Below are 22,044 nucleotides of genomic sequence, written 5' to 3'. Positions count from 1 at the left end.
TGTCGGAAAAGCTGATGGGCCGATAGGCCCCCCGGTCCCAGAGTTTCTACCCCAAAAGGTTCAAAAGTATAGATATTACCGATAACTACATACATACATAAAATCACGCCTCTTTCCCGGAGGGGTAGGCAGAGACTACCTCTTTCCACTTGCCACGATCCCTGCATACTTCCTTTGCTTCATCTACATTCATAACTCTCTTCATGCAAGCTCGGCGGTTTCGGGTACTTTTGACTTGACCCTTTACCAGGACGTCCTTAATTTGATCAAGATATGTTCGTCTAGGTCTTCCCACCCCGACCTTTCCCTCCACACTCTCCATGTATATCTGCTTAGTCAACCTGTTTTCATTCATCCTCTCCACATGACCGAACCATCTCAACATACCCTTTTCTATTCCTGTAACTACATCTTCTTTCACATCACAACATTCCCTTATCACACTGTTCCTTATCCGGTCACTCAATTTCACACCCAACATACTCCTTAACGCTCTCATTTCCACTGCATTTATTCTGCTTTCGTGCTTCTTTTGCCATACCCAACTTTCACTCCCATACATTTTATATTTAGACGGCCTCTGTGGCTCAGCGGTAGTACGCTTGTCTGTGACACCGGAGGTCCCGGGTTCGAATCCCGGTCAAGGCATGATGAGAAAAGAACTTTTTCTGATTGTCCTGGGTCTTGGATGTTTATCTATATAAGTATTTATTATAAAATATAGTATCGTTGAGTTAGTATCTCGTAACACAAGTTTCGAACTTACTTCGAGGCTAACTCAATCAGTGTAATTTGTCCCGTAAAAAAAAAAAAAAAAAAAAAAAAAAAAAAAAAAAAAAAAAAAAAAACATTAATGTCGGGACCAACACGCCCCTGTGCACAGCCAGTCGAGCCTTTTTGGATAGTTTCTGACTGCTCATAAAGGCATGCAAAGCTCTATTCACCATGTTCCCCGCGTTCACTCTCCTTTCAATATCACTATCACACTTGCCATCTGATGTAAACTTTGATCCCGATAACTACATATTTGCGCCTTTTGAGGTTTTTTGCCTCATTTGAAGCAAAACGGCCTTAGATTTAGTAACCTGAAGATGAGACGGCGCAAGTGTGTCGACACAAGTAGCATCCCACACCAAAGGCCGCCCCAATCTCCAGGGTACCAAAGTCATACCATCCGGTCCCTTGGCATCATCCCGAGCCAGACCGTTTGGTTCTAGGAGGATTATATCATTTAGGGCGGCATGGCGCCCTAAACGGCCGGCACTCCTAGGGCATGAGAGGCCGTGGTGTCCATAGCCGACAACGGTATCCCCGCAAGGACTACTATTATTAAAGACTAGCGGTATTTCATGTGTTGAGCATTCTGAGATAAAGCAGCTATACGACCCTAGCCACGTACACAATTAAACAGAGAGACAGATGTTGTCTCAAGGTTTCACTACAGTATAAATGAAGGGACTGGGTTTCATTATACTTTTTATACTATTTTATACATACATACATACATATGATCACGTCTTTATCCCTTACGGGGTAGACAGAGCCAACAGTCTTGTAGGCCACGTTCAGCTGTTTGGCTTAATGATAGAATTGAGATTCAAATAGTGACGGGTTGCTAGCCCATCGCCTAAAAGAAGAATCCCAAGTTTATAAGCCTATCCCTTAGTCGCCTTTTACGACATCCATGGGAACGAGATGGAGTGGTCCTATTCTTTTTTGTATTGATGTCGGGAACCACACTATTTTATATTTTGAATTCAAGTTAAAATTACCGACAGAACAATATTTTTACTTACATATATTACTGCTACATAGAGTATATACGAGACGTGCTTATGCATATTATGACGCTTGCAACTTTTTGCATCGTAATATCTCAGAAACGGTAGCTTTATTGAAAAAAAATATTGATTCCTTTTTATAGATATCTTTATGATCTACAATCTATGTCTGAGGTAATTTTCCTATAAAACTTACCGTTTTGAAGAAAATCGTGAAAATCCCATTTTCTTACCTTTGACCTTGGGTAATTTTTTTCCTTAAACCGGAATCATGGGGAATTTTGAAATAATGCTTTTGATTGTGTTTTAAACAATTATACTCATTTTCAGCTTGATGGGAATTAATGTAGCTTCATTCCTATTTTTTGGTCTAAATTGACCAGACTGAAAATAAAATGGAGAAATAAACCATCTACGCGAAGACCGACATCCGTGCGGACGGAGTCGCGGGGGAAAGCTAGTGTATAAATATATTGGCGCACAAACATATCGCACAATTTTTTCAAGAATTTTTTTATGGATTATTAATTTTACGCCGTATCTTTATTTTTCAATTAACTAAACAAATTAAATAACTTGCACTTGCGGGGTTGCAAGATTGGTTGAGGTCCACGTAATATTATAGAGATTCTAATACTGCTAGACCAATAAGGTTCAGCGCGCTGAAATTAGAATCTGATGGAGATCATCGGAAAAACAGTAGAAAATCTCCACCATATAAGAACCCTGTTGGTTTGTTAGCATAGATTGAATCAGCTATTGACATAAACAAACTTTAAACGGCGCTTTTCTTTAAATTGTTTTGCTATTTCTTGATGAGTTTTTAAGATTTTCATCAAAGTGCAATTCGATAACAGGAATCCCATCCAGGTGTCAAGTTGAATCAAGTCTGAGGATCTACATTTTTAATTTCCATTGTTGAAAATAAAACAGTTTTTTATTATTAATATTATTATTCTCTTATTTATAAACTATATTTGTAATATTCGCTCTACATACAATAATGGTGTTTTCGAATATTTATATTATGAATATCACAAAATTTAAAGGAGGCGACGATTCCACGTTAAAAAAGAAACATTTAAGATTAGCGTATAAAATAAAATAATCTAATGTAGGGCGCTACGAGCGCGGCGAGGGGGGCGCTCGAGACGCCCTCGCCCGGCGGTCCTCCGGCGGCGCTCACAGAATGAAGCCGAATGAGGAGAAGGAAGAGCCGACACCGCCCGGCGCCGGCGGAGGAGCGGGACGCGGACTAGTAACTGCGGGCAGCGCTCAGCGCTGGAACAGCGGGTTTGGGAAGTCGGGCGGGTGAGGGAGTGGCGCTGGTGGCGGTCGGGCACGTCTCCACGCTACAAGCCAGCACGCCACTGCTGCCGCCACTGCCACTAGGGCTAGCAGCGCTGTCAATGCTAAAGCTACTGCCAATCCAGCAGCTGACACACAAACTTCTCCTGAACTACCCGGTCCACCCTCTATACCGGAGCCATCGCGCTGCCGTGCTACTCGGGATGGGTCTCGTCGCTCCAGCGCAACAATAGGATTTGACTCAACCGTCACCTCCTCTCTTAGTTGACCTTCATTACTCAACAGGGGAACTTCGTCGTCGATCGCTTCTCTCTTTTTACGTTTTCCGAAGGCATCGAATCCACGGCAGTTAACCTGTGTTGGGGAGAATAAGGTTAAATTAATTTATCTTTCTGGGTTTATGGAAATTTCTTACTGATGATTCGCCTCTTTCCTGAAGGAGTAGGCAAATACTACATCTTACTATTTGCCACGCACTGCATATTTGTTTTGTTTTGTTTACTCTAAACTCATAATTCTCTTAATTAAACTCTATTAAATAAGATAAACGCGACAATTTATTTGGGCACACCGCGGATGTTGTAGCTTTTATTAATAAAAGCTACCAGATCCATCTTCAGATTCCATTGGTATTATTTGCCAAGCTTTATTTAATATATATAGCATAAAAAATAATTCTTTATCACAGTAAGCAGCAGACTGATTATATGTAACATTGATTATATTTATGGATGTCTTTTAACACATTCTGTGTTCCAATTTATCCCTGTTATCGTAGCTGTATGTAATTTTACGAATATTAAGTTGCATATTTATATGCTGCATAATGTGTTGTTTCTACTTACCGGTTGACATTTACCAAAGCAAACTCTAATATTGCATTGGAATCTTATATTGTCACTACTGGGGAATTTGAAAGCATTGAATGAGGCTCGAAGAGCACTGCCATCCTCGCTTCGTTCCCACTCTCCGAAAATAGCCGTATCCGTAGCGCAACCGTCCGCATCAGTTACAATATGTTCATTTTCAGCTTTCGTGGACACTTCACTGGTCTTTGCAATACAACTTCGAGCAAAACCACCGTATATACCTGCAAAAGTATTTTTTATAGTACGTATTATTATTTTTAGTTATTGTCTACGTTCCAAATCTTTTTTTAAAATTATTACAAGGCAAATTAAAATATTGTAAAACTAGTACGGTATGGTTGCCTGTAAAATAAAAAATCAGGTAATGATAACGCTACCGAATTCGTAGCGCAAAAAGAAAAGACAAGCCGTGGAATCGAAAAGGTTGGATTATAATGGTTTTTAATACATGAACTTCATTCTCCTCTCTGTGTGATTTGGAACAACTAAATGCCGTGGGCGTATATCTCCACAAATTTTCTAGGGTAGGCTTTAGCCATTACGGACTTATCAGTTTAATTTTTGTTTTGTAGGTAATTCAGGGGTAGACATTAGACTTATCTGAAGTGGGCACCCTGTCTTTTCCCCTTCCTACGCTCTGCTTAATATCAGAGTTTGTAAAATATTAGTAAACGACCCATTGTGGAGTACTTACTGGATGGTTGAACGTCGACTTGTAAAACCAAGTTCTCTCCGATTTCAGCAGAGCTTACTTGGTCACCTGATCGAGTCACAATTCTCATAGAACAAGTGGGTGGTGGTCCAGTATTAGCAATGGTTCCGGCCGTGGTGAGCATAGAAACGTTAAACGCTAGTGTGACATTCTTTTCACCAGTCTGGTAGATGCATTTGATATGGAATGCTTTTGCGTTGGATGTGACTAGTTTCGGATGTTTTTGCATTACAAGTACGAAACTTGCTAAGCCCTGTAGAAAGATAATTTTTATTTAAAAAATAAATTAATATTTAACCTTCCTTGCTGTCGCTTCTGTCGGATGAAAATATCACTTACGTTTATGTGCACTAGGCCACAGTCACCAAAGTGTACAGTGAAGTCTACAGGACTCTCTTGGTTTTCAGAAGTATGCACGACGCGGTGACAACGTTCATCCTTGCTGTATCCTTTTACGTATAATACTCCGTTAAAGTCCTTAATTTTCAAGCTAACACGAACACCATTAGCTTCACAGTTTACCTAAATGGATAAAAATGGTAAAATTAGCAAAAATTCAGTTTTCCGCAAATGAGAAAGTCGTTTTTGCAGCACATTTGAAAGTCGTTATTTTATAAGTTTCTGAAGGATCTGATAATACAGACAATTCGTTACCTAATCTACCTAGTAACCTTTATTTCAAACTCCTTTCTTCAATCTTCTTTTAAACAAAATCACCCTTTTCATTTGACTTTATGCAGCAAAATAGATAGATTCGAACGCTTATATAGTTTAGTGTTTTACCGGATGATTGCTTTGCTGTAGATTGGGATATATTGTTAAACAAGCCTCTGGTTTGTATCTAAACAACCAGTAAACATACATACATACATATGGTCACGTCTATATCCCTTGTGGGTAGACAGAGCCAACAGTCTTGAAAAGACTGATAGGCCACGCTCAGCTATTTGGCTTAATGATAGAATAGAGATTCAAATAGTGAAAGGTTGCTAGACATCGCCTAAAAAAGAATCTTAAGTTTGTAAGCCTATCCCTTAGTCGCCTTTTACGACATCTATTGGAAAGAGATGGAGTGGTCCTATTCTTTTTTGTACTGGTGTCGAGAACCACACGGCACCAGTAAACATTGAATATATTGTACTTCATTACTTTTTTATACTATTTATCGGTCATCAGTTTACATACCTGCATCTCTGGTATAGGGAAATCGGTGCGGTAGTTGTGATCCGGTGGTGTAGTAGCATTACAATGGACTCTGGCATTGCCAACATAGCCGGGTTTGCATGTGCAGATCGAGCGATGGTTAGTAGCGTTACAGTACGCAGCTACGCCGCAAGGTTCTGCAGCGCAAGCGTCGACACATGCACCATTAATGCAGCGTGATTGATCGTCACATTGGTCGTCAGTACGGCATCCTGCTTGCACGCAGATGTCACCTCGCGGCGAGAAGCCGCGTTCAGTATCACACACACACCGTCCCCTGCTGTCGACAATGTGACCGTCTTCTTCGTAGCATGGTGCACATTCACCCAATGCATCTAATCCTTGACCGTCAATGCATTTCGCGATTGGTACTGAAATGAAGTTTAGCATATTAAATATTTAATCGCTACGCAGTGTTTTAGGTCTAATAAAATTAAGTAATGCAATCTTATTTAAATTTAAGTATTTAAAATTTTGAAAGTTAAATTTAGTATTTAAAATTTTCACAGCCTTCATAGTGTTTAGAGCTTGTCAAAATGCAGTAATAAATTACAAATATTTTGACTATGTTATACTCGTCTTACCTCTGTTTGATGTGCATTCTATTAGAGCGTTTCCTTTATATCCTGGCAAACAATCGCAGACCATAGTTCTTACAGGAAGGGTGTCGACAACTTTGCATTCTGTATTATGTCCACACGGTTTAGTTTCTAGACAAGGATTAAGACACTTTGCATTTAGACACGCTGTTCCAGGTGGGCAATCAATATCGGAAATACATTGTGGTTCCTTGGGTTGTTCACAGCCATCTTCTGTACTTCGGTAACCAGGTGGGCAAACACAATGGACATCATGTTGATGGACTCTACATTCAGCTTCATCAACGCAAGTTTCAGATGTACATGGGTTTACACATTTCGAGTTAATGCACGATTTGTCCGGTGGGCAATCGCTATGGGCACGGCAGCCTATTGCTGTGCAAGCTATTAATGGATTACCTATAGTGCCAATTTTGCATCTACATGAGGCGTGGTGCTCTGCGCCGTAGCATTCAGCAGACTCTCCACAAACACTTGGCTCAACAGAACAAGCTGGTACACAACGGCTGTTGATACAGCTCTCATCATCGGAACATTCTGAGTCTGACTGGCATAAAATCTTGTAACAACCAAGACGCGCGTCGCCGATGTAACCAGGCCTACATGCACAAACTGGTTTGTGATCTTTTATTTGACAATCAGTATTAGAACCACATTCGCATGGGTTTTTACAAACGGATGTTATACAGGCATGATTGCTAGTGCAGTCAGTATCGGTCTGGCATTCGACATCAAGAATAGAAGTTGTAGGGCGGCACATACCGCCACCGCTGCTTACATAACCTGGTGGGCAAGTGCATAGGAGGGTGCGTACTGGTAAGGTGGGTGATACTTCACAACGCGTGGGGGTAGCACATGGTCGTAGTGTAGTGCATGGCTCAACGCACTTCGATGATAAACAAGCAAGTTTAGATGGACAATCAGCATCTACGTAGCATTCGGCGATTATTTGTGGTTTACATTCTACATATGGATTGCCTGTGTAGCCTCTTTCGCATTTACACATAGCATTATGATTTCGTACTAAGCAAACCGCATAACTACCGCATGTGTTGTCAGAAAGGCAAGGATCTATACATCTATGCGCAAGACATTGCTTAGTTTGCGGGCAGTCTCCATTCGATCTACACTCTATTGCGTTACAACTAGAATACGCATCACCTTCAAAGCCAGATCGGCAACGACAAAGAGGTCGATTCCTTTCTACATAGCATTCGGCGTTGGGTCCACAAGTGCTGTTCAGTAAGCAAGGACTGATACAGTTTCCATTGATACATGCAGAACTCGATTCACATTCTGAGTCCGCACGACAACCAACTGTACGACATGCGCGATATGGGTCTCCGTCGAAGCCTTCACGGCACGAACAAACAGGTCGGTGGTTTCGTATAAAGCATTCAGCATTATCTCCACAGTTACATGGATTTCGACAAATTCTGTTTATACAAGACTCTTGATCACTGCAGTCTTGATCTGAAGAACAACTTAAGGGTGGTAATTGCGTGGGTTTACAGGAACCGTTTTCATCCGGGATATATCCTTCTGGACAACGACATATTAAAGTTCTAAAAGGTACACTATCAGACACAGTACAGCGTGAATTCCCAGCGCATGGTTTTAATTCCGTACAGGCTTCACGACATTCTTCTCTTAGACATGCCTGGCCGCTGGGACAGTCGCTATCGAGGCGACACTCAGGTTCACCAACTATATTTGGTTTTTCGCAATGAGTTAAGGGATCTCCAAATGGAAGCGCTGGCGGGCACTTGCATGACGCTGCGTGATTGCGTGCAAAACATTCGGCGTTGCCTGCACACGGATTGAGGCCATGATTTGAACACGCATTTCGACATATTCCTGTTACACAAACGCTGTCATCGTCACAATCATTGTCAATTTGGCATTCTGCTGCTTGACATCTAGTATATGGATTTCCAGTGGTACCTATTGGACAGCGACAGTTAGGTCTATGTGATTTGCCGTAACATACTGCGCTCACAGCGCATGATGCTTCTATGACGCAGGGATTGACACAGGCGCCATTATAACAAGTATCGCTATCGGAACAGTCTGATTCTGAGGTACAGCCAACTGTGAACAAAATTTAATCGATCAAATCATTCTAAAGTACAAATCCTGGTTTTATAGTCCAATTGTGTTTGTTACGTTATTATTAGTTATATTATGTAAGTACATTTGGCTTTTATTCTGCGAGAATCTTGAAAGAAATAACGATTTTGTAAAAGGCATATTTTTTATGTATTCCATGATATAGGATGTCATAGGGTTTATCTTTCATACCAAAATTTAGTGATTTTTTTTCTTAAATTTTAGCTTTAAACGAGCGAGTTCTATTGATCGACATCAGTATTGACATTCTTTTCTAAATAAATGGTAGCTTTCTATTAAATAACAATGTATTATAAAGAAAACTATGGCTAACAAGAAAAAGAATAGGCGTGAGAATACGTCGGTGACGATGTAATACTAGGTATTAGTAATGTTAAGTATATTGGTATGTTCACCTGTTGTAGCTTTAAGGCTCAAATAAGTTTAAATAAAATAAATAAAAGTAATACAGGTGGCAATAGAGACATTAGCAACATACTAAACTACCTAACTAGGTGTGTAATATAAAATCCATATGAATCGAAATAAAAAAGAAATCCTAAATAACTACTTTCCTAAAATTAAGAAATATAAACAATAGCTTTTCTAGAAAAAAAAAATTGCAAAAGTTTAATGAAAATTATTGAAAAATCAATAACTGTTTTTATGCGCATAGCTTATTATTAAATTATTACCTTTAATACATCCAGTGTAGGGGTTCCCTGAATAGCCATCTTCACAGTAGCATACTGGATGATGTCTTATTACATTGCACTGTGCATTGGTGCCACAAGAGCAAGGATCGGCGCAGGCACTGTTAATGCATGCTTGCGACAATGGACAGTCCGAATTCGCCTTGCAGCCTACCGACCCTTCTGATGCTATAAGAAATAAATGGAAAGATTATAAATACTTCGAAGTAAAAAAGCAGATAATTTTAGATAATCAAAGTAAGATGAGCTTACAACAGTATGGTTCTATGGGGCTGTGTGTTTAAAATGGATGTTTGTCGGACGACTTAAAATAGGTACATTTCAAATAACATAACATTGATGTTTAAACCTTGACTCGTAGTGGCAATAAATAAGGTCTTGGATTGTTATAGTGTTAAAGCTACAGTATTACATTTTTATAAGTAACAACGATGTACCTGTGGAGAAGTCTTATTTTTTTTGTGGCGCTAATATATTTGAGCGGTTGAGCCTATTAGAGCGTGCCCTTTGTATACGCAAATTAAACTGTCAGCTATTGTACTACAATTATGAGCGAGGTAGCAGTGCCGTGTGGTTCCCGGCACCAATAAAAAAAATAATAGGACCACTCCATCTCTTTCCCATGGATGTCGTCAAAGGCGACTAAGGGATAGGCTTACAAACTTGGGATTCTTTTTTAGGTGATGGGCTAGCAACCTGTCACTATTTGAATCTCAATTCTATCATTAAGCCAAATAGCTGAACGTGGCCATTCAGTCTTTTCAAGACTGTTGGCTCTGTCTACCCCGCAAGGGATATAGACGTGACCATATGTATGTATGTAGCAGGACACATTTTGTTTTTGGATTTTTAAGTTAAATGTAATACGGTAGTTATAATATTAGTTTTCATTCGGTTTGATTCGGCGATAGGTTCTGCGCCGTTAATTTTTTTTTTAAAATAGGTATACTTAATGTACACACTTTTTTTTTACTGTTTTATTATATGTATTCCAATTAAATCAATTATTAATACATAATAATGTATTCTCTCGTGCACATTTCTATTCTAATTCTTAGTTTGGATAGTTGTGAAGTTGACGTCATTGAAATCATGTTGCTGTGCAGTTTGTTACCGCTTCTCCTGCACTGACGTTTTGGAAACGGCAGTAATACCTAAGTAATTTATTTGACGTCAACCAATATTGTAAAATCAAAATGGGTTGTAATTTGATGATTATTAAGTGATGTTTTAAATGTCCCATAATTAAGAATAAAAATTGTGAATTTGACTTGATAAACCAGTTACGAGGAATTGATTGATTGGACCGTGGTCATAGGAGAAACCTTGTAACTGAGATTATTTGGACCAAAAATATCGTCATGTCCTTGGATAGTGTAGTGTAGCAGCAGTACGCAAATTTCTCGTTAAGTTTCGATTTCGTATGTATGGACATATTGTGTATTGATTGATATCAATGATTTTATGTCAATAAAAATGCTCATAAGGCTGAACGACTTTTGCCAAGATGACATTTAATTTTTTTTCATAGTATTGAAATAGTTTAGCTGGTCTAAAAGGATCTTTAATTAGGTATTCTAGTTTCCAAGATCAATTATACCCTTTATATTTGCTAAATTTAATAACTACAGTCAGTTGGAACATAGCATGTAGGCACTAACAAACAATTTTTTTACTGTTTAATTACATATAGGTATAGAGAATATAAACTAATAAAATCCCTTGTCCATACCATGGTCGTTTTAAAAATAAAGTTAGAGGAAATTATGGAATATGGAAAACAAACTGAAAAAAGAAAACTTACGTGGTATGCATTGAACAGTGGCGATGCCAGTAAAACCTCTTGGGCAGGTGCAATGTGGCTTATGATCGATCACCCGGCAGAGTGACCCAGCGCCGCATGTGTCGGTACATGGGTTCATGCAAAGCCGATTTATGCATGCTCGTTCATAGTGACACTCGTCATCACTGTAGCATTCTGCAGTTGGTCGTCTTGGTTCTATACAATTAAAAAAAAACATAAATATTTATGGATCCCCCACAACACAAAAATTTTGGTGATTGTGGTGATCCTTTAAATTAACAAATTGAAAATAAATGCTTTTGGTAAAAAGTATAAATATTTTCTGTTCCTACATAAACTTAGTCAGACACTGTCCAAAAAGGCTCGTCTCAGTTGTGCATAAGGCGTGTTGGTCTCAAAATTAATTTATGGGATTTAAAGTTGATTTGATTTGGCAAAAGAAGCGCGAAAACAGAATAAATGCGATGGAAATGAGAGCATTAAGGAGTAGAAGAATATATAGTAACAGGAATAGAAAAGGGTATTTTAAGATGTTTTGGTCATATGGAAAGGATGAATGATGAATGGATGAAAGCAGGTGCAGGTGTTTTGTAACTGTGTAAATTTCCGTGCAATAATAATATTACAAGCAAACAAACAAACAGGTTGACTAAGCAAATATACAAGGAGAGTGTGGATGGTAAGGTAGGCGTGGGAAGTCCTAGCCCTACCTTGATCAATTTAAGGATGTCCTGGCTAAAGGTCAGGTCAAGAGTACCTCTAGAGTCAAGAGTTAATCATACAGCAACATTATATCGCACCTTGCGATTCGACAAATCTTTTATCATACGAATCGCTGTCATTTCGAATTCCCTCCCCGTATCTCTATTCCCCGATACCCATAACTTGGGGATTTTTAAGGCAAGACAGAATAGGCACTATTTAAGCTTGCATGTACCACCTTAGGCCTAATCTTACCACCAAGTATATTGAGTAATAAAAAGAATGTATTACCTGGGTTGCATTCGATTCTTGGATTTCCATTGTAGCCTTGAGGACAAGTGCAGCGAGAGGCGTGGGCATTTGATTCGCACAATGCATTTAGTCCGCAAGGATCAGCTTTACATGCATCCACGCAACTTCCGCGACGACATATTTGACTGAGAGCACATTCAGAATCAGAAGAGCATTCTGCCGACGGTGGAATACGGCAACCACTATCTGGAGCAGTGCGGCCACCATCAGGGCATATGCAGGCAACTGCTCGCAGTGGCAATAGATCCACAGTTTTGCAGAGAAGTCCAGCTTCACAAGGATTGTTGAGACAGAGATCAATGCATCGCGAATTCACACAAGCAAGTGGAGCCGAACAGTCTGAATCAGATGCGCATTCTGAGGTTATCTCTTTGGAGCAGCCGCTTGAATAAGGATCTCCTGAGCGGCCAGGAGGACATGTGCAATCTGGCCGATGATTACGAGCAATACATAGAGCTCCCGAGGCGCAAGAGTTTTCGGAGCAGGCAGGTTGACATACGCGATTAAGTCTGTTACATATTTGAGTGTCGTCACAGTCTTCGTTGTAGTGGCATACAGCAGAGATACAAATACGATGTGGGTCTCCCTGAGTACCAGCAGGACACCGGCAAGTGGCGACGTGAGCAACGGCTTCACATATAGCATCGCGACCGCATGGGGAACCCAATGCGCATGGATCCCGGCAATAATTGTTGATACAGGTCTTATCGAAAGGACAATTATCATCGGATGTGCATTCAGCTGAAATTAAAAGTAAACTCAGTTGCGAAAAAAAAGAGTAAAATTTAAAAGAAAAAGTTATTATCATATCTGCAAGGATAACGGAAAAAAGGCAAAGTGCCTGAGTTGTACCCTTATGATTACTGTATTGTTGTGAGATGTTTACTGTATTGTTGTGAGAAAGAGGTTCTTCATTAATTTAAAATCCATTTTGACCAAACTACGCAATATACTTATTTTGTTACAACTCTGTGTGTTCATATTACAATAACACAAAAACTTACGAGTATAACAGCTTCGAGACGGATCCCCGGCAGTACCGGGCGGACAACGGCAGCGAGCGCGATGATATGTAGCTTCGCAAAGAGCACCAGCTCCGCACGCGCCAGCGCAAGCAGACACGCAGCGTCGTGATACGCACGCTTCTGCTGCGCCACATTCTTCGTCTGCTAAGCACTCCGGACTTGGTGCGAGCTCTGATATCGAGACATAAATAAGTAGTAAAAATGTAGAAAAAAACGGCAGTATTTTGAAACGTTTATGATATTCTAAACAGCGTCAGTAATTATTCGGCAATACGTATGATGTTGCCAAAGCTAGGAGCGATTTATTTATTAACTAACTAAAACTAATCAATGTTAAACATAATCAAAATTTCTTGGTAAGACACATACCTGATGGAGCTGTACATGCTCTCTGCGGGTCTCCTTGCAGCGGTGGCAAACACCTGCACGACGCACGGTGTGCCGCCGCGCGGCACTCAGCGCCAACGCCGCATGCGGTTTGCCTTGCGTCGCACGCGTTCACACAACGTTTATTAGAGCACACTTCTATATCGCTACAGTCCGAATCTTCTGAGCATTCACCACCTGAGGATAAAATTAAATTTTTTTGTTGAATATACTTAAAATGAACGTGAGTATTAATCTTTATCTACATACGTGAAGAACCGTTTTAATTTTAAGGAGGAGATAGTTTTGAAGTTGTGCATAATTTCACAATTTACCAATTGGTTAAAGTTGTGCTTCGTAAGAAGTTGTGCTTTGTAAGAAGATAGAAAGGAGGCACCGAGCCTATATTTGGGATAGAAAAAAAACTTAAAATATCTAATAGATTCATTACAATCCATCCAATTTTGATTTTAAATATAATATAACATTGCGGGATATATTTACACGTGCACAGTGGTAAAATTACATCTGTGCAAGTAGTTATAGTACAATTTTTTTTTATTTCACGCCGTGTGCTCTATTAACTGTCCAGTTCATTGGCTGCAGATTACATTTTCTGAAATATATTTTAAAGAGTATGAGTCATTTGATTAAATAATTTTTCATAAAATAAAACCAAAGGCATAATTACCTGGTTTACACTCTACGGATGCATCTCCGGTAAGAGGTTTGGGACATTCACAAACCAATGTACGGAATGGTAACGTATTTGCCACCCGGCATATGGCTCGTGTTCCACAAGACTTGCTGTCACACGGATTTTTGCAGTGATTTTGAAGGCAAGCTAGATCTGGGCCACACTCTGCATCCGTTTGACACTCTATCGTTGTTTCTAGTACTGTAAAAATGCAATAAGAAATAAGTACATTTCTATGGAGAAGGTATTTTTTCCCTACATACATATACTGTACATTTGCTGTATGACAGGTTTCATAATTCTGGCACCAGTTCTCTATAACATATACATATAATCACATATTTGTCTCCTAAAGGGTAAGCAGAGCCTACATTATCCTAAAGACTGGAAGGCCACGTCATTATATAATTGAGATTCAGAAAGTGACGGGTTACTAGATCATCGTATAAAAGAAGAATCCGTAGTTTATAAACCTTTCTCTTAGGTGCCTTTTACGACATCTACGGGGAAGAAGATGAAGTGGTCCTATTCTTAAGTGCCGCATTTGGTTTTATAAAAGTAGATTTAAACATGTCTGTGTATATGTATACAAACAAATTGTAAATTTTACAATAAAGGCTAAATAAATAAATTAAAAAAATACCTGGACGACACTCGATTTTTGGATTGCCTTGGGTGCCGCGTGGACATTCACAATTAGGTGTATGGCGTATCACATTGCAAATAGCGCCCTGAGCGCAAGATCCTGGACACGGATCTGTGCAATTTCCTCGGCGACATGCCAGCCAAGCCGGGCACTCATCATCAGAAGAACATTCATCTTGACGGCAACTTGTCCAAGGGTCGCCTCGAGCTCCAGAATTGCATTCGCAACTCGCTGTATGGGCGCGAGCTACGCAATGAGCCTCCACTCCGCAGCGCAAGCGCGAACATATTTTCAAGCAAGAGCCATTCTCACAATTTTCATCGTACGGGCAGTCGTTGTTGCTATGACATTCAACTAGAACAAAATAATGTTAATCAATATTTGAGTACAATGCAGTTTTACTCTTAAGTAATCTTATTTTGATGTTGGCAAAAAGGGAAAAAAATATTGTTACCTGAATAACAACCCCTGTACGCATCGCCTTCGTATCCAGGCAAACAGGTGCACCGCGCTCTATGTTGTCTTGCCAAGCAGCGAGCATTGATACCACAGTTGTTTTGTCCACATACTAGTGTACATCTTGCATCAACGCAAGCAGCATTATCTGCACATTGGTCATCTTTGACGCATTCTGGTGTTTGCGCCGGTGGTGTTGGAATTATAACTCGTTCACACCGTACTAGAGCAAAGCCTGAGTATCCGGGTGGACACGAGCACACAGCGTTATGTCTTACTCCAGTACATAAAGCATTAAGACCACATGCGTTAACACATGGATCAGCACATTTTTGGTTAATGCAAGCGCGGTTACCGGGGCAGTCATCGTTTACAACACACTCTGGATATGAGCAGATGCCATTACGGCAACTTCCATGTGGTCCACAGGGATTGGGTTCACAAGGATCGTATTGAGGTGGTTCTGGTCTTGGTTCTAAAAAGAAAAATAAGAAGGTATATACGATATATACAAAATAAAGCATTGTTTTTTAATGAATTATTCTAATATTTTATTACCTATGTAATTAATGTTACCTTTAGCTCTACATTCAATGAAAGGGTCTCCTATCAAAGGAGATTGACACGAGCAAATTGGAGCGTGATCGAAGACTCTACAAATAGCTCCATTTCCACAGGAACCCAGACAAGGATTAATGCATTTGTTTCTGACACATGCTTGGTCACGTGGACATTCACTACTGACAACACATTCTGGTCTACAACCGCTGGTGGCCGCATCACCGCTGGTGCCTACTGGACACGAGCACTGTGCACGGTCACCCACTACAGAGCACAAGGCTCCCGGGCCACATGGGGAAGGTGTGCATGGAGGCGCTGTAAAAATTATAGCTGTTGTTATTTATAATTAAGTAACATACTAAAGTTAAAGTTACTGTACATTTTCTGTATGACAGGTTTCATAATTCAGGCACCAGTTCTCCATAACAGGTTTCCCATGTAATATAATCGTATTTTTATAGTATAGCTAAGAAAAAAACTGTATTGTATAAAAAAAAATATTTTGTTTTTGTTAGGTGATAAATATCCAAGAAAACTTACGCGTTGATATGACGTCGCATCTTTCAAAGGCGTTTCCACGAGTTCCAGAAGGACATGAGCATAGCGGTATATGGTTAACAGTTTCACAATCAGCGTTAACTCCGCAAGTGCCCACACATGGGTCTCGGCAGTGTGATCGAATACACGCTCGAGTAGGCGAACAGTCAGAATCAGCGACACACTCTGGTCGGCAGCCGGTATACGGATCACCAAGTAATCCTGGTTCGCATTCGCAAGATGCGCCGAGTCCCTTAGTGCGGCATATGGCTCCCGGGCCACATGGAGATGGATAACATGGGTCTTGTGGTGGTGGAGCTGTTAAAATTTAATAATTATAAGTACTGGTTTGCAGACTCTAACAATTTAGCAAGAAGGAGAAGCACTATTCAAGTTTATTTGAAAATGTCACGTCACCTATACGAGTAACTTAACGACTTGTCTAGTTTCACTAGTAAGACCCATGCCTAAGCCTTAAAAGTGAAAACATAAATTTGCCGTAAAGTATTTTCCTACCATAAATTAGCAATATCATAAAGTTTTATGTGATACTTTAAAGCGATTTTTCATGTTATGTCTGTCTTACGGATGTCTGCGGTGGGTCGACATTCTACAAGAGGATTTCCAGTAGTGCTGGGAGGACAATTGCAACGAGGCTCGTGTGCCGTTGGGGTGCATACGGCAGTAATACCACAGGCTCCCGGACAAGGATCAACACATTGATTGTTGATACAAGCGAGATGCATATCACAATCACTGGAACTGAGACACTCATAGCGACAGTTTGGAGGTGAACCGAGGAAGCTAGTTTTGCAACGACATTGGCCTTCAATGCAATCTGCGTTGGCTCCACAATTCTGGCAGGATGGTATCTTAGGTTCAGTCTCTTGAGCTGTTAAAAATAATTAGATTGAATATAGATTTTTAATCTTGTGGCAAATTTAATTCAAAAACACGACAAATAACGGTATTACCTGGTAAACATCTCACAAATGGATCACCCATGAAGTTAACTGGGCATGTGCAAATTGGTGAATGTAACCGCACGCGGCAAATGGCATGCACTCCGCATGATCCTGGACAAGGGTCTCTACATTTATTGTTTCGGCAGGCTAACTGGGGGCTGCATTCTGAGTCAGTGTGGCATTCAGGCCGGCATGTGGGGGGAGATTCTAATTTAGCTGGTAGGCAAGAGCAATGAGCTACTGTGCCAGCTGCTCTGCACACACTGTTCGGTCCACAAGGATTTGGTGAGCACGGTGAAATTGATGCTTCTGTATACATTATATCTGTAATCAGAATTTTTTCCACTATGTGTTGATCAAGGATTTATTAAGAGATCACAATATGGCAGATGATAAAAAAAAAGATTAATCCAATGCTAGCAGCATACGCGTGTTCTACCTATGTTGCACAATGCACATCTACAGGCTATGGTTACCGATTGCCATCACGTAGGTCTTGCTTGTTTTAGTTTCATCTTTCCATCTGGTACTATCCCTGCATACTTCTTCCACTTTATCCACATTCATCACATTGTTATGGAAGTTGTTCGGTTTAGAGTACTTTATAACTCCCGACGCAAAAACTGGGGTTTATTAGTTTGACGAGTCTGCCTGTCCGTCCGTGTGACTGTGGCATCATAGCTCATAAAGGGATGTGCGTTTTCAATTTAGTTTTAAATGTGACTTACGTGCGAGGGTTGTTAGACATGTTTGATGAAAATGGTTGAGACGTTTAATAGTTGTGACTGTGCCAAATTCCATGTAAATCAGTCCAGTAATTTTCGAGTTTATTCGTTACAAATATACAAAAATATGTTTATTTTTCTCTATTATTATTGTGGATGTGGATTAACAAATGTTGCTTACCTAAAGGTTTTCGGCAAGCTAAGAAAGGATCTCCTGTTAATGTTGCCGGACATTCACATATGGCAATATGGTTATGAACGTTACAAATGGCATTAAAGCCACAGGCGTTTATACAAGGATTTTTGCATTTATAGTTAACACAAGCCTGTTGTTTCCCACATTCGTGGTTATTAGTACATTCTGGTCTGCATTCTACATAAGGATTGCCTTGATAGCCGACGATACATGAACATGTCCCGTTATAGCATATTGCATTTATTCCGCAAGGCGATCGTTGACAAGCATCTAAAGGACGTTGAATTTCAGTTTCTGTAAAGAGAATTGACATTTGAGCTGAATGTAAATTTAATATATTTTAAGCATTTGACGCCTTTGTGATTAGACTTAAGGTTTAATAAAAATAAATTAATATTTTGGTTGTATGAGTTATATTTAAAGATTCTTTCTTCATAACTACTTTTTGTTATACAAGTTCGATACTAACCAGTGTAAGCATAACAGCCCACAAAAGAATTTCCACTATAACCAGTTAAGCAGGTGCATATTGCTAGATGGTTCATCGCACGACATTCAGCATTAGCTCCACAGGAGCCAGTACAAGGGTCTGCACATTTTTCTCTAACACAAGCCTTATCGTTTGGACAATCTTCATTTATTGTACATTCTGGAGCGCAGCGGGGCGGTACTCCTATAAATCCCTGTTTGCATTCACAAATTGCATTGACTCCTACGACTCGACAGGTTGAGTATGGACCGCATGGATTTGGTTCACATGGTGAAGTTACTGATGGTTCAAATAATTTTTCTTTCGTGCATCTTATGAATGGATCTCCTTCGAATCCAGGGAAACAAGTACAATAAGGACTATGGTGATAGACACGGCACTGTGCATTTTCTCCACACATACCTATGCACGGATCTATACATTTCTGTTTAACACAAGCTTTATCAAGAGGACATTCAGAACTGGTCACACATTCCGAACGACAATTCGGTGGACTACCAATGTAGTCTGGCAAACAAGTACAGATACCATTGTTATTAACATTTCTGCAATTACTGTTTGGTCCACATGGCGATGGGTTACAAGGGTCGCTAGTTTCTGAAAGAAATTCGTTAAAGTTTGGTAAGTAAATAGAAATTATAATATTAAGAAATCCATTTTCTATATTAAAGGGTGACCGGTAAATTATATTGCACATTAGAAGAGAGAGAGATTTTATTTTTTTTCTTTTAAACTAGTTAATATTTTGTTAGTTTTATGTTAATATATAAAAGAAGAAAGTGATAGAATGACTGATATATCAACGCACGGCGCGGTTTCAAGTCTCTAGACACAGTGGTTTAGTGGGTCTACTTGAAATTTGCCGTGTAGGTTATATATATGGTGCAATTGGTGGGGTTTAATTCCTGCGGGAACAGGCATCATGATGGTTTTTCGTTTTATCCATCTTAAGTATTTTATAATGTTAAGTGTGTTTATGATTTAATACTTCAGTTTCAATGTATATTAATTACATAAGTAATTTATATGACTTTAGTTCTACTACTTACCTTCTTTGATAATACAGTTGTCATATGGATTGCCCACATAGCCTAATATACAGATACAATGCGGCATATGATTAACAATTTTACATTGAGCATTTGTACCACATATTCCTGGACAAGGATCTTGGCATTTGTTATTTATGCATGCCCTATTTTCGGCACAATCTGAGTTAAGGAGACATTCAGGTCTGCATCCTTCATAAGGATTTCCGAAATAACCATTCAAACAAGCGCAGCTTCCGACATTATTGCGGTCTTGGCAAACAGCATTTGTACCACATGGATTTGGTATGCACGGTTTGCTAGAATCTGGCGTGGGAGCTGAAACTAAAACCAATGTGTAATTAATATCTTATTAAAAAACGTTTCTGTATAATTAGAACTATTAGATACATTTATTTATTACTTACTAGTTATTGGTTTACACTGGTCAAAGGAATCTCTTTCATACCCCTGCTGGCAAACGCACTGTGGTGAATGACTTATAACACGACAATCAGTGTTTAGTCCACATGCTCCTGAGCAAGGATTTATGCATTTCTTGTTTATACAGGCTTTGTCAAAACTACATTCGCTGTTTGAGACGCATTCAGGGCGACAGTATGGTGGAGTTCCAATATATTCAGGTGAGCAAGAACAAGATGGGGTATCTCCTTGTACTCTGCATACAGAGTTAGGACCACATGGAGACGGTTCACATGGAGCTGGTTTTGTTGATGGTTTATCTAAAATAAATTTATCTATAAATTTATTGAATAAATGGCTTTTAGCGAAATAAAATACGAAAGAAAAACATATATGTGTACCTTGAATAACAATGCATTGATTGAATGGGTCGCCAGTAAATCTATTGCGACAGTAGCAAATTGGTTTATGATTATGTACTTTACATTCGGCATTAAATCCACATGAACCTTGACATGGGTCTATACATTTCTGATTAGAACATGACATTAAACTTGTACAATCTGAATCTACTAGGCATTCAGGTCTACATGAGGGCGGTATGCCAAAATGTCCAATTTGACATGAACATATTGCTTGTTCGTTTACGGCTCGACAAATGCTGTAGGGTCCACAAGGAGAGGGTACGCAAGGGTTTACTTTTTCAGATTCACCTGAAATATATAAAAAAGAGCAATAATAATAGAGTGCCCTTAACCATTTCAACATTAAGATTTGGTTAATAATTAGTAGTACCAACCGAGTATTTGTGTGCAAGATATAAAAGCACTTCCAGTAGTTCCTGATGGACAATTACACATAGGTATGTGGTTATAAACTTCACATACTGCTCTTTGGCCGCATAAGTTGTTACAAGGATCCATACATTTATTATTTATGCAAGCTTTATTCGGCGCACAGTCAGAATTGTGTGTACATTCAGGGCGACAGCTAAGATACGGATTTCCAAAATATCCTGATCTACATGTGCATGTTCCGCCATCACAGTCGGCATTGGCGCCACATGGGCTTGGATTACAATTATCGTATACGGCAGGTGCTGGTTCTGTAATAAAATTTTAATATTTCAAAAGCGAGACAAATAAAGGAACAAATTTACTTTCACATTTTTTATATTAGTTGGTATTATTATATTCCAACTTTCTTATCCTGATATTTATAATTAAGAAAGAGAGTTTGTATATTTATTTAGTTGTTACAAATTTATCTATTTAATCAACTTCTAAATCAATTGAGTAGGGTCATTGTCCACTATTAAAACTTGTGTGGGATTTGCCACAAATTACTAAGTATGTACTTACTATACCTACGCGACTAGAAAACAAGGATACTACAACTGCATAAGTTTAAATCGTAAATAATAATAACAATGCATGCATTAAAATTAGTCCAAGTAAAATTATTTTACCTATATGTTCTTGAATGTAACAATTTTGGAACGGATTCCCAGTATATCCCTCCCTGCAACTGCAGATGGCCGCGTGTTGGTAAACTTGACACACTGTTTCAAGACCACAAGACCCAGGACATGGATCGCGACATTTCTGGTTTATACAAGCCATTGTACTAGGGCAATCAGAATTAACATTACATTCAGCTCGGCAATTTGGCGGTGAACCAATATATTTGTCCAAACATGAACAAATAGGAAATGTGTTTACTAATTGGCAAACAGAATTTGGACCACATGGGGAAGGTACACATGGATTCACTTTCGCTGGCGGTGTTTCTGTAAATATAAATTTGTAAAAAGTACT

The 22,044-nt window shown here is 39.4% G+C and overlaps 1 protein-coding gene across 1 annotated transcript in view; it reads right to left on the bottom strand.

The window, feature by feature from the left end:
- Positions 1-2,720: 2,720 nt before the first annotated feature.
- LOC106131785 (uncharacterized) overlaps positions 2,721-22,044 on the bottom strand; it is a 124,079-nt gene continuing 104,755 nt past the window's right edge. The window contains exons 112-136 of the mRNA XM_060954804.1: positions 21,696-22,016; positions 21,027-21,332; positions 20,629-20,940; positions 20,233-20,547; positions 19,826-20,149; positions 18,756-19,373; positions 18,272-18,580; positions 17,375-17,689; positions 16,987-17,292; positions 16,404-16,718; positions 15,879-16,178; positions 15,301-15,777; positions 14,844-15,200; positions 14,195-14,401; positions 13,507-13,701; positions 13,117-13,308; positions 12,092-12,853; positions 11,099-11,293; positions 9,277-9,462; positions 6,458-8,563; positions 5,856-6,244; positions 5,010-5,192; positions 4,653-4,923; positions 3,935-4,179; positions 2,721-3,443 (exon numbers count right to left, since the gene is read on the bottom strand). Coding sequence (XP_060810787.1) covers positions 3,057-3,443; positions 3,935-4,179; positions 4,653-4,923; positions 5,010-5,192; positions 5,856-6,244; positions 6,458-8,563; positions 9,277-9,462; positions 11,099-11,293; positions 12,092-12,853; positions 13,117-13,308; positions 13,507-13,701; positions 14,195-14,401; positions 14,844-15,200; positions 15,301-15,777; positions 15,879-16,178; positions 16,404-16,718; positions 16,987-17,292; positions 17,375-17,689; positions 18,272-18,580; positions 18,756-19,373; positions 19,826-20,149; positions 20,233-20,547; positions 20,629-20,940; positions 21,027-21,332; positions 21,696-22,016 — 9,893 coding nt within the window. The 3' untranslated portion in view covers positions 2,721-3,056. The remainder of the gene's footprint in view (positions 3,444-3,934; positions 4,180-4,652; positions 4,924-5,009; positions 5,193-5,855; positions 6,245-6,457; positions 8,564-9,276; positions 9,463-11,098; positions 11,294-12,091; positions 12,854-13,116; positions 13,309-13,506; positions 13,702-14,194; positions 14,402-14,843; positions 15,201-15,300; positions 15,778-15,878; positions 16,179-16,403; positions 16,719-16,986; positions 17,293-17,374; positions 17,690-18,271; positions 18,581-18,755; positions 19,374-19,825; positions 20,150-20,232; positions 20,548-20,628; positions 20,941-21,026; positions 21,333-21,695; positions 22,017-22,044) is intronic.

The sequence above is a fragment of the Amyelois transitella genome, chromosome 5, assembly GCF_032362555.1.
Source record: "Amyelois transitella isolate CPQ chromosome 5, ilAmyTran1.1, whole genome shotgun sequence".
Lineage (NCBI taxonomy): Eukaryota > Metazoa > Arthropoda > Insecta > Lepidoptera > Pyralidae > Amyelois > Amyelois transitella.
This window is presented reverse-complemented; position numbering and strand designations above follow the sequence as displayed.